Source organism: Schistocerca americana, chromosome 8, assembly GCF_021461395.2.
Source record: "Schistocerca americana isolate TAMUIC-IGC-003095 chromosome 8, iqSchAmer2.1, whole genome shotgun sequence".
NCBI lineage: Eukaryota > Metazoa > Arthropoda > Insecta > Orthoptera > Acrididae > Schistocerca > Schistocerca americana.
Genome location: NC_060126.1, coordinates 513,352,720 through 513,366,122, shown reverse-complemented (window position 1 = coordinate 513,366,122; position 13,403 = coordinate 513,352,720). Strand labels below are relative to the sequence as shown.

The following is a 13,403-nucleotide window of genomic DNA, read 5'->3' as shown; positions in this document are numbered from 1 at the left end:
CACTAGAATCTGAATATGTTGACACTACTGCATTAATTTTTATCATTTGGAGACTTAAGTAAGCGAGCATTTAAGATGCCAATACACTAGAATCTGAATATGTCGACACTACTGCATTAATTTTTATCATTTGGAGACTTAAGTAAGCGAGCATTTAAGATGCCAATACACTAGAATCTGAATATGTTGACACTACTGCATTAATTTTTATCATTTGGAGACTTAAGTAAGCTACTGTGCAGCTACAAGTCACCTTTCACTAATCACTCACTGATACTAGCTTACAAAAAAATTCTATCCTTGTGTCATATCTAAGGACATCATATACATTCTCCACATAGATTAACTATTATATGGGCAAGAAGTTTTTATATGTCGAACTAGCATTTCCTGCCACTGTAGCACAACGAACGATATTTATAACGACACCCACTTTGGACAGGTCTTGTATCACTGGAACTCAATATTTTCGTAACACAGGGGCATAAATGTGTAAAAAACCAAAAACGACAATAACTTCAGAAATTTTGAAATGAATGTGGCAGCTGCTTGCTTCTAACAGTAATCTTTACGGGGCTAAGGAGAGTGGCATCACAAAGTCGGAGTGTCTTTAACTGTTGTGGCATGGCTAAAAGTGGCACCACTTGTGTAGCACACTAGAATTTTGGTGTTTACTTGCACAACTTCAGTGACACCAGTCGAATGGTGCATGTGGGAACCTGCATTTATTTAGCACAGAACTAAAGACCCAGATAAACTAACTGGGCTTAGCTTTGAATTAAATAATAAAAATTTACGTTAATTTTCTGTAATGTTATATTTTATAGCCTGCATATAGTTTACACGTAGTTGCTTACTCTGCATTAAAACTTATATTTTAACGACTCACTAGTTAGCACTAGCTGTTCACTTACTTCGCTTCTCCAAATATCAACAAACACCTCATCACCATTTCTTTAAAGAATCCAAAAAGTCAGGCCATTGCATGTGCAAATTCAAGCAGCCCATCAGAGATGGTGTTGTCAAACATGTTCTTTGTTTGATTTCCTAAATAGAAACAAGGGAGTGATACGAGATGGTAGTAAGCGTTGAACCCGAGCCAAAGGCTGAGTAGTCTCGTGCGCTATCATCTGTGCTATGAGAACAACTAATGACACAAATTGTATCTGTTGGATCACTTGAATCTGAATGCACAATGACGTAATTGGGTGACTTCGATGGTAATTAATTCAGAAACAGTGCAATGTCTCGAATCTTTTTCATAACAATTATTTGTGAACGCAACCTCCCCTGCAACACGCTTACAAGCTTTTGAGACTGTTTCTGATCACCAATTTACATATGTGAGGGCACGATTGTTCCCCCAGATGGTCTGTACCAGGCAGATGCGGAAGCCCACAGGCTGCGGCGGATGAGTCTGGATGACACAGCAGCTGCCTGGCCGGCGTTTGGCCTGTGGCAGCAAATATTTACTGTGTGTTTAAGCAGAAGTGGCCCACAGAGCCACAAAACACTTCAAGGTTGTTTATAATCGAAAGTGAAATCACCTAATGCATTGACATGTTTAATAAACATGGTATACCTGTCACAAGGAAAGATAACAGTATGACAGAAAGTGCAATACAGTAACCCAGCAGAGAATTAAGGCTACCTCATACATTACTGGCGAATAGGTAACGTTAGGGAAACGAATGATTACTGGCTGAATGCCTTTTAGCGATTTATTAATTCTTTCCGGTGATGTGGTGACTTACTGACTGGATGTGTACGCAGACTGGTGGAGCAGACGCTGACGCCGCAGTGGGTGCAGTCACAGAGCGGCTGGCTGCGCCGGGTGGCGGACCGGCTGGTGGCAGCCCTGCAGCAGGTGGCGCCCCCCGCAGAGCAGCAGCTGCAGGTGCTGAAGGAGCTGCGCGCCTGCACGCTGGACGCCCTGGCCGGCTCGCTGCTGGGACAGCAGGCGCGCGCCACGGGCCGCCCGCCGGCCGGCTTCCCCCACCACTTCCTGCAGGCCACGCAGCTGATCGACCAGCAGGTGAGCGCCGCCGCTCGATGCCACCACTCCACCCCGCTCTGGACTAGTCTGCACTGGGAGGACGGTGGGTTGGGTCTTCATCTGGCCACCCAGCGTTTTCGTGGTTTCGTTAAATCACTTCAGGTCGATGCTGTGATGGTTTGTTTGTAAAGAACTTGACCGAGTTACTTCCCATTCCCCCCTCCCCCTCCCCAATCAGAGCTCGTGTGGCATCTCTACTGGCTTTATCATCGTTAGGATGTCTTACTTCCAAGCACTTGTCCCATTTTCTGACGTCAAAGTCGAAAACGAAAAAAAGATTAAATAAAGGAAAAAAAGATTTAAATTCTGAGCCGCCATCCAACTGACGTGAAAAATCCAACTTTTCATTTTCATCAGTAACATTGCCGATTAAACTGGCTGCAGTCTCATTCAGGAGTTCGCAATCAGAGTTCATAAGAGCAACAGACATCAGCTATGTTGTTTTCAGTGTCCATAACACACTTGTTTGTTTGTGGCACAACTTGACCAGAAGAAGGGATCGGTTGGTAGGACATGTTCTGAGGCATCAAGGGATCACCAATTTAGTATTGGAGGGCAGCGTGGAGGGTAAAAATCGTAGGGGGAGACCAAGAGATGAATACACTAAGCAGATTCAGAAGGATGTAGGTTGCAGTAGGTATTGGGAGATGAAAAAGCTTGCACAGGATAGAGTAGCATGGAGAGCTGCATCAAACCAGTCTCAGGACTGAAGACCACAACAACAACAACAACACACTTGTGAAAGACATTCACAAAAATACAGATATTATCGGTTTCATTGAACTACCTCAGCAGTGGCTCTCACTGCACTGTCTTCTGGCATCTCTTAAAAATCTCCACTGAAACGCCAGAGAAACTGGTATAGGCATGTGTATTCAAATACAGAGATATGTAAACAGGCAGAATACGATGCTGCAGTTGGCAACACCTATACAAGACAACAAGTGCCTGGTGCCGTTGTTACACTCCTGGAAATTGAAATAAGAACACCGTGAATTCATTGTCCCAGGAAGGGGAAACTTTATTGACACATTCCTGGGGTCAGATACATCACATGATCACACTGACAGAACCACAGGCACATAGACACAGGCAACAGTACATGCACAATGTCGGCACTAGTACAGTGTATATCCACCTTTCGCAGCAATGCAGGCTGCTACTCTCCCATGGAGACGATCGTAGAGATGCTGGATGTAGTCCTGTGGAACGGCTTGCCATGCCATTTCCACCTGGCGCCTCAGTTGGACCAGCGTTCGTGCTGGACGTGCAGACCGCGTGAGACGACGCTTCATCCAGTCCCAAACATGCTCAATGGGGGACAGATCCGGAGATCTTGCTGGCCAGGGTAGTTGACTTACACCTTCTAGAGCACGTTGGGTGGCACGGGATACATGCGGACGTGCATTGTCCTGTTGGAACAGCAAGTTCCCTTGCCGGTCTAGGAATGGTAGAACGATGGGTTCGATGACGGTTTGGATGTACCGTGCACTATTCAGTGTCCCCTCGACGATCACCAGTGGTGTACGGCCAGTGTAGGAGATCGCTCCCCACACCATGATGCCGGGTGTTGGCCCTGTGTGCCTCGGTCGTATGCAGTCCTGATTGTTGCGCTCACCTGCACGGCGCCAAACACGCATACGACCATCATTGGCACCAAGGCAGAAGCGACTCTCATCGCTGAAGACGACACGTCTCCATTCGTCCCTCCATTCACGCCTGTCGCGACACCACTGGAGGCGGGCTACACGATGTTGGGGCGTGAGCGGAAGACGGCCTAACGGTGTGCGGGACCGTAGCCCAGCTTCATGGAGACGGTTGCGAATGGTCCTCGCCGATACTCCAGGAGCAACAGTGGTCCCTAATTTGCTGGGAAGTGGCGGTGCGGTCCCCTACGGCACTGCGTAGGATCCTACGGTCTTGGCGTGCATCCGTGCGTCGCTGCGGTCCGGTCCCAGGTCGACGGGCACGTGCACCTTCCGCCGACCACTGGCGACAACATCGATGTACTGTGGAGACCTCACGCCCCACGTGTTGAGCAATTCGGCGGTACGTCCACCCGGCCTCCCGCATGCCCACTATACGCCCTCACTCAAAGTCCGTCAACTGCACATACGGTTCACGTCCACGCTGTCGCGGCATGCTACCAGTGTTAAAGACTGCGATGGAGCTCCGTATGCCACGGCAAACTGGCTGACACTGACGGCGGCGGTGCACAAATGCTGCGCAGCTAGCGCCATTCGACGGCCAACACCGCGGTTCCTGGTGTGTCCGCTGTGCCGTGCGTGTGATCATTGCTTGTACAGCCCTCTCGCAGTGTCCGGAGCAAGTATGGTGGGTCTGACACACCGGTGTCAATGTGTTCTTTTTTCCATTTCCAGGAGTGTAGATTGGTTATTGACGCTAAACTTGCAGCTTATCAAGATTTAAGTGGGACTGAGTGTAGTGTTACAGCTGGTGCATGAGCGATGGGACACAGCACCTCCGAGGTAGCGATGAAGTGGGGATTTTCCAGTACGATCATTTCATGAGTGTATTGTGAATATCAGGAATCTGGTAAAACAGCAAATCTCTGACATCACTGCACCCGGAAATAGATCCTGTGAAAACAGGACTAATGACGACTGAAGAGAATCGTTCAACGTGACAGAAGTGCAACCCTTCCACAAATTGCTGCAGATTTCAATGCCGGGCCATCAGCAAGTGTCAGAAGGAAACCAATCAATGAAACATCATCAATATGGGCTTTCTGAGCCGGAAGCCCACCCATGTACCCTTGATGACTGCATGACACAAGCCGGCCGGAGTGGCCGAGCGGTTCTAGGCGCTACAGTCTGGCACCGCGTGACCGCTGCGGTCGCAGGTTCGAATCCTGCCTCGGGCATGGATGTGTGTGATGTCGTTAGGTTAGTTAGGTTTAAGTAGTTCTAAGTTCTAGGGGACTGATGACCACAGCAGTTAAGTCCCATTAGTGCTCAGAGCCATTTTTGCATGACACAAAGCTTTATGCCTCGCCAAGGCCTGTCAGTACCGACATTGGACTGTTGATGATTGGTAACATGTTGCCTGGTCGGACGAGTCTTGTTTCAAATTGTATCGACTGGGTGGACTTGTATGGGTATGGAGACAACCTCGTGATTCCATGGACCCTGCATGTCAGAAGGGAACTGTTCAAGCTGGTGGAGGGTCTGTAACGGTGTGGGACGTGTGCAGTTTCAGTGATATGGGACTCCTGATACATCTAGATACGACTCTGACAGGTGACACGTACATAAGCTTCCTGTCTGATCACCTGCATCTATTCGTGTCCATTGTGCATTCTGCCGCACTTGGGCAATTGCGGCAGGACAGTGCAACACCCCACACTACCGGAATTGCTACAGAGTGGCTGCAGGAAAACACTTCTGAGATTAAACACTTCCGCTGCCCTCCAAACTGTGCAGACATGAACATTATTGAGCATATCTGGGATGCTTTGCAACGTGCTGTTTCGAAGAGGTCTCCAACCACTCGTAATCTTACGGATTTATGGATAGTCCTGCAGTATTCATGGCGTCAATTCCCTCCAGCACTACTTCAGACATTCTGTTGCGGGGGGTCGAACCCGGGAATCCGGATGGCCGAGCTGAAGCTGGGGCTCACCGCACCGCTTCTCATCTGGAGGCTGAGCAAGTTCATTAGCGTCAATGGCACTGCAGAGTGATACAGTGGTATTTGGTAACATTGCTTTATTGACATAATTTACAGTACTACGATGGGTGCAGCATAGTGTCGGCTTGCCGCCCGCAGCATTGTCCCACGAGTGCAGCCGGCTCAGCAACTCCTGGTATGCTGGAAGATGGCTGCACTCTGCTCGGTTGCCTTTCGCTGAGGTGTCGCGTCTTGCGCCGCTCCGCTGCCCGCAATTCCAGACACTGTCACAGTCCCTGGTCCCCGCCACCCTCCACCCCGTGAGGCCTGCTCTGTCTGACCATGGGATGAAGGTGGTTGCACTGGTCACCGTGGCCCTCGGCCACTGCTGCTCCCAGGACAGGACCAGACTCGAACCTGCGCCCTCCTGGATGTGGTGCCACAACTCGCCACTAGTGGTGCTTGCCAGATGGCAACAGCCGCCGCCACCTCTGGCACTGCCTCAGCGCTGCCGCGATTCCTGCAGCGCACGCCTCGCCCGGACCCCGGTACGCCAGGAGGTAAACGAACGTGGCCCACTCTGGACCCGCTGCAGACCGCTGTCACTGCCCTCCTTCAGGCAGACTGTGCAGTCTCCAAGTACCTGGCTGCCATTCTGTCGGGCCCCGGTGTTGTGTCCTAAGAAGTGGAATACAGCCCGAACAAGTACATTGAAACAAAGGACAGATTTACATAGAATATTTACAACATCGCTGCCAGACTGACCTCTGTAAGTGTAGACCAGCACAGGTCCGACCCGACTGTCGGCTGACCTGGCACACCCCTCAAGCTGAAAGTGCCTGACTATTTATACTGCTTTTCCCCTCACTTCTGACGTAGTGTCAGAGAGAGACAGAAACTATGGCAGGGGTAAGTTCCCATACGTCAGCCACTTGCACATCGCCACTCCCGGCTCTGACCTACTGCCCCGCCTCACACATGGCACTAACTTAAAGCAACGCTGCAGTTCCCTGCCTCGCTGTTGCTCCACTCATGTTTACTCTGGCTGGTCTACTGGCTGCCGATTATTGCCACACACTGCCAGCGGCCCGAGACTTCATCGCCCAACCGTGCCTTTACTGAATTTTAATAAAATTCACCTTCTCTACGACTAATACTAGCGCAGCAATTAGTCGAGTCCATGCCACGTTGTGTTGTGGCACTTCTGCATGCTCACGGGGACCCCACGCGATATTAGGCAGGTGTACCAGTTTCTTTGGCTCTTCAGTGTGTATACAGGCATGCCTCCAGCTAAAGTCGTGTGAGGTGACAAAAACGAAGTTTAAATATGTAATTTGTAACAGTCGGCAACACTTATGGCAACAGTGTAACAGTGTTATGGGTACAGATTCATGATATGCTAGCAAGGACCTCTCAGTATGGTGTGCAGGTCACTGTGGCCAAACCTGTTCTTTGGCGGCCGCGAAATCCGAATTGGACGATTAACAACCTCATTCTTAATGCAGCAAGAGACTGAGGTCAGGGACTCGACGATACACATTGAGCGCCACAGACAGAAACGTTTGTCTCAGCTGGGCACCCTGCTGGCACAGCAGTGCAGCAGCTTCTGGCATGCCCTAGAAGATGCTGGATTGAGCTCAGGAGTCTAGCAGCAGTAGGCACGTGTGTAGAAGAGCCACTGTGCTCTGGCAGTTGTCTAAGTGTGAGATGCGCTAGTGCACTGGAACTGAACCTGTGACATACAGAAGCCAGGTCTGGTCACGCCACCTCTGGTTGTTCGAGTTTAGGCCTAGCAGCTACACTACTGGCCAATACAATTGCTACACCAAGAAGAAATGCAGATGATAAACGGGTATTCATTGGACAAATACATTTTCACGCAATTTGGGTGCATAGATCCTGAGAAATCAGTACCCACAACAACCACCTCTCGCCGTAATAACGGCCTTGATACGCCTGGGCATTGAGTCAAACAGAGCTTAGATGGGATGTACAGCTACAGCTGCCCATGCAGCTTCAACACGATACCACAGCTCATCAAGAGTAGTGACTGGCGTATTGTGACGAGCCAGTTGCTCGGCCACCATTGACCAGACGTTTTCGATTGGTGAGAGATCTGGAGAATTTGCTGGCCAGGGCAGCAGTCGAACATTTTCTGTATCCAGAAATGCCGTTTCAGGCCTCCAGGAATTCGACTCCCGTGCCAGCCTCCTCATCTGAGAACAGCTCTGGCACCCAGCGTCCTCTGTTGTTTGCTGGATGTCTTCCACTCTGTGTCTTCCTCTACCTGTTTACCCTCTGCAGCTCCTTCAAGTACCACGGAAGTTATTCCGTGATGTCTTAACACAACTCCTGTCATCTCACCTTTCCACTTATCAATGTCTTCCACGTATTCGTTTCCTCGCCAAGACTGCTCAGACCTTTCTTGTTTTTCATTATCAGTCCACCTAATTTATCCTTGTATAGCACCACATCTCAAACTCTTTGATGCTCTTCTTTCCCGGTTTGCCCACCATGATTCATTTCCATACAATGCTGTGCTCTAAATATACATACTCACAAATTTCTTCCTCATATTAAATTCTATGTTTGATATACTAGTAAACTTCTTTTGTCCACGTGTGCCCTCTTTGCCTGTGATAGTCTTATGTCCACGTTGCTTCGTCCGTAGTTTTGCCTCCAAAGTGGCATAAATACTTAACTTCGTCTACTTCGTGGTTAAAAAAAAATGGCTCTGAGCACTATGGGACTTAACTGCTGAGGTCATCAGTCCCCTAGAACTTAGAACTTGGTAAACCTAACTAACCTAAGGACATCACACACGTCCATGCCCGAGGCAGGATTCGAACCTGCGACAGTAGCGGTCGCGCGGTTCCTGACTGCAGCGCCTAGAACCGCTAGGCCACACTGGCCGGCACTTCGTGGTTCCCAATTTTGATAAGTTTATCGCTAATAGATGATAGATAAACTGCAGTGGTAGACTCTGCAGGAGAGACGCTCAGTAGCTCGGTACGGGCTTTTGTTGAAGTTTCGAGAACATACCTTCACCGAGGAATCAAGCAGTATATTGCTCCCTTCTACGTATGTCTCGCGAAGAGACCATGAGGATAAAATCAGAGAGATTAGAGCCCACACAGAGGCATACCGACAATCCTTCTTTCCACGAACTATACGAGACTGGAATAGAAGGGAGAACCGATAGAGGTACTCAAGGTACCCTCCGCCACACACCGTCAGGTGGCTTGCGGAGTATGGATGTAGATGTACATGTAGTTGTAGAATCTCACTTTGCTATTTCTCGTTACTTTTGTCTTTCTGGGGACTGATGACCATAGATGTTAAGTCCCATAGTGCTCAGAGCCATTTTTTGTCTTTCTCCAGTTTACTCTCAATCTATAGCGTGTGCTCATTACATCGTCAGATTCCGTAATTATTTATCAGTTTCACTGAGAGTAACATCATCAGCCTACTTACGAGGGCGTGCTGAAAAGTAATGCCTCCAAATTTTTTATGTGAAAACTCTTAAACCTTTTAAATAAAAGTTATCAACATTCTGAATATTTATTGACCATGTCTATATTTTTGCACTCCTCTGCCACGAGAGGATTCCAAATTGTACCATGGCGGTGTGTCACGTGACTACTGTGTGTCGTTGCGTGGGAAACAGCCTGCTGTAATCGAGTTTCGGATTCGAAGAGTTGGTGCACACATGCCGCATCCGCCAGACCACACACGAGCGCAGCGACACGGGCAACAATCCGACACCTTGGGTTCACTGTGGCCGATCTTCCACCAAACAGTCCCGACTTGGCCCCATCCGATTTTCATCTGTTTCCAAGACTTAAAGAACGCCTTCGAGGACTTCACTTGGACACTGACGAAGCGGCACAGACAGAGGTGAGGTTGTGGCTCCGTCAACAAAGTCAAACATTCTCCAGTGGTGATATCAACAAACCGGTACGTCGTTGGGTGACTATGCTGAGAAATACACTGGCGTCCAAAATTAAAGCAACAAACAGCTATATCCGCGCGCTGTGTCTAATTCACGATATAACCGTACGAACTGTCAGCACGTGTCCGTAAGATCGTGTTCTGCACTGAAGGTGGCACTTCGATCAACGGACAACCGTGCCAACGATGACGTCAGCGCATCTGTCAAGCGGGGTAGTATTTGCCGGGTAGTCCCACATCCACAGTCGCTGTGTACCCAGTCACAGACGGTGCTGTATGGCACAGAGAAGACGCCTGCCAGACTTTCTGCAGCGGAGTCGCAAATTGATGTGGCCCGATGGCTTAGTGTTAATCGTGCTGTTTTTTCTCGGATGTGGCGACAATTTACAGAGACCGGAACTGTATCGCGATGACCAGGACAGGGCCGACCACGTGTGACATCAGAAAGAGAGGACCGCTATTTGGTTGTATGGGAACGACGGTACCGCCTTAGTACTGCACGGCTGCTGGCATCTGACCTCGCAGCATCCCCTGGACGTGTTGTATCGAGGCAAACGGAGTGGACAATGTTTCGACAGAGTGGCCTTTACTGTCGGATACCTGCTGTATGTGCATCTCTGACGCGTCTTCTCAAAACGGAACTACACTACTGGCCATTAAAATTGCTACACCACGAAGATGACGTGCTACAGACGCGAAATTTAACCGACACGAAGAAGATGCTGTGACACGCAAATGATTAGCTTTTCAGAGCATTCACACATGGTTGCCGCCGGTGGCGACACCTACAACGTGCTGACATGACGAAAGTTTCCAACCGATTTCTCATACACAAACAGCTGTTGACCGCCGTTGCCTGGTGAAACGTCGTTGTGACGCCTCGTGTAAGGAGGAGAAATGGGTACCATCACGTTTCCGACTTTGATAAAGGTCGGATTGTAGCCTATCGCGATTGCGGTTTATCGTATCGCGACATTGCTGCTCGCGTTGGTCGAGGTCCAATGACTGTTAGCAGAATATGGAATCGGTGGGTTCAGGAGGGTAATACGGAACGCCGTGCTGGATCCCAACGGCCTCGTATCACTATCAGTCGAGATGACAGGCATCTTATCCGCATGCCTGTAACGGATCGTGCAGCCATGTGTCGATCCCTGAGTCAACAGATCGAGACGTTTGCAAGACAACCAATTGCACGAACAGTTCGATGACGTTTGCAGCAACATGGACTATCAGCTCGGAGACCATGGATGCGGTTACCCTTGATGCTGCATCACAGACAGAGCGCCTGCGATGGTGTACTCAACGACGAACCTGGGTGCACGAATGGAAAAACGTCATTTTTTCGGATGAATCCAGGTTATGTTTACAGCATCGTGATGGGCGCATCCGTGTCTGGCGACATCGCGGTGAACGCACATTGGAAACGTGTATTCGTCATCGCCATACTGGCGTATCACCCGGCGTGATGGTATGGTGTGCCATTGGTTACACGTCTCGGTCAGCTCTTGTTCGCATTGACGGCACTTTGAACAGTGGACGTTACATTTCAGATGTGTTACGACCCGTGGCTCTACCCTTCATTCGATCCCTGCGAAACCCTACATTTCAGCAGGATAATGCACGACCGCATGTTGCAGGTTCTGTACGGGCCTTTCTGGATACAGAAAATGTTCGACTGCTGTCCTGGCCAGCACATTCTCCAGATCTCTCACCAATCGAAAACGTCTGGTCAATGGTGGCCGAGCAAGTGGCTCGTCACAATACGCCAGTCACTACTCTCGATGAACTGTGGTATCGTGTTGAAGCTGCATGGGCAGCTGTACCTGTACAGGCCATCCAAGCTCTGTTTGACTCATTGGCCAGGCGTATCGAGGCCGTTATTACGGCCAGAGGTGGTTGTTCTGGGTACAGATTTTTCAGGATCTATGCACCCAAATTGCGTGAAAATGTAAGCACATGTGAGTTCTAGTATAATATATTTGTCCAACAAATACCCGTTTATCATCTGCATTTCTTCTTGGTGTAGCAATTTTAATGGCCAGTAGTGTATCTAGTGCGGAGTCGTCAACATGCCGCCTGGACAGTCGAACAGTGGGCGGATATTCTTTTAACAGCAGCGTCCCGATGTGGTCTGGAGAGCGATCCTCGACGTGTTCGCATCTGTAGGGGACGTGGAACTCGATTTCTGGACCCAAACACTCTGGAAAGAGACCGATATGGGTGAGGATCCTTAATGGTGTGGGCAGGGATTACGTCAACCGCATGAACACCTCTTCAAGAAATTGCACGGGTGAACAGGCAAGGCTTAACTGCTGTGCCGAGATCTTGCGACCTCATGCACGGTTTTTACGAGGTTCTGTGGGCTCAGACATCGTTCTGATGGACGACAATGCTCAAATTCATAGAATACAGGTGGTTGACTTTTCTTGGAAATGGAAGATACTGCACACATGGTGTGGCCTGCTCGCTCTCCCGATTTGAATTCCTTAGAGCATGTCTGGGATGCAATAGGGACACGGGCTGCATCACTTCAACATCCACCAACCACTCTCCAAGACTTACGAGCGGCTTCACAGGAAGAATGGGCGTTATTGCCTCAGCAGTACGAACAACTTCAGTTGGAAAGACCACATAGATAATATTGTGGGGAAGGCGAGCCAAAGGTTGCGTTTCATTGGCAGGACACTTAGAAGATGCAACAAGTCCACTAAAGAGACAGCTTACACTACACTCGTTCGTCCTCTGTTAGAATATTGCTGCGCGGTGTGGGATCCTTACCAGGTGGGATTGACGGAGGACATCGAAAGGGTGCAAAAAAGGGCAGCTCGTTTTGTATTATCAGGTAATAGGGGAGAGAGTGTGGCAGATACGATACGCGAGTTGGGATGGAAGTCATTGCAGCAAAGACATTTTTCGTCGCGGCGAGATCTATGTCACCAACTTTCTCTTCCGAATGCGAAAATATTTTGTTGAGCCCAACCTACATAGGTAGGAATGATCATCAAAATAAAATAAGAGAAATCAGAGCTCGAACAGAAAGGTTTAGGTGTTCGTTTTTCCCGCGCGCTGTTCGGGAGTGGAATGGTAGAGAGATAGTATGATTGGGGTTCGATGAACCCTCTGCCAAGCACTTCAATGTGAATTGCAGAGTAATCATGTAGATGTAGATGTAGCATGAGATTGATTACACCATTCACAGCATGCCCCGTTGTTGTCATGCCTGTATTGCTGCCAGAGATGGTAGCACCCCATAATGAGCACATTAACCAGTTTTCAGAATGTATGTGCAAATCTGTTAACTTGGAAAAAACGAAGAACATTTTTGTCTACAGCTATGCACGTTGCTGTTGTTTACGTTCTGTATTCTTTACATCGTTTCTACTTTACTATCACCTGTGTATACTGTTTTGGTGACAAAATAAACGCAACATAGCAAAATTTCCGTTTGTTGCTTTACTTTTGGACACCAGTGTATGTAGACATGAAGAATAAAGATGTAGAATGTTAATAGCGTTTGCTTTATTTAAAAAGCTTTAAGAGTTTCCACATAAATAATTCCGAGGAATTACTCTTAAGCAGGCAGACCCTCATATAGCTGATATCTTTTCATCCAGAGTTTTTATCCCTCTCCCGAATATTTCTTTTATCCCCTTAATTGGTTATTAGATTTGAGTATTGAACAGGACGGGCGGAAGACTGCAGCCCTGTTTTACATGCTTTCTAATCCGAGAATTTCGTTCTTGGTGTATCTTTTTTTTTATTATTA

At 48.6% G+C, this 13,403-nt stretch overlaps 1 protein-coding gene across 1 annotated transcript in view; it reads left to right on the top strand.

The window, feature by feature from the left end:
- The window catches only part of LOC124545951 (cytochrome P450 4C1-like), a 192,425-nt gene that overhangs the window by 64,196 nt on the left and 114,826 nt on the right, over positions 1-13,403 (top strand). Inside the window, exon 3 of the mRNA XM_047124913.1 lies at positions 1,774-2,035. Within this exon, the coding sequence (XP_046980869.1) occupies positions 1,774-2,035 (262 nt within the window). The remainder of the gene's footprint in view (positions 1-1,773; positions 2,036-13,403) is intronic.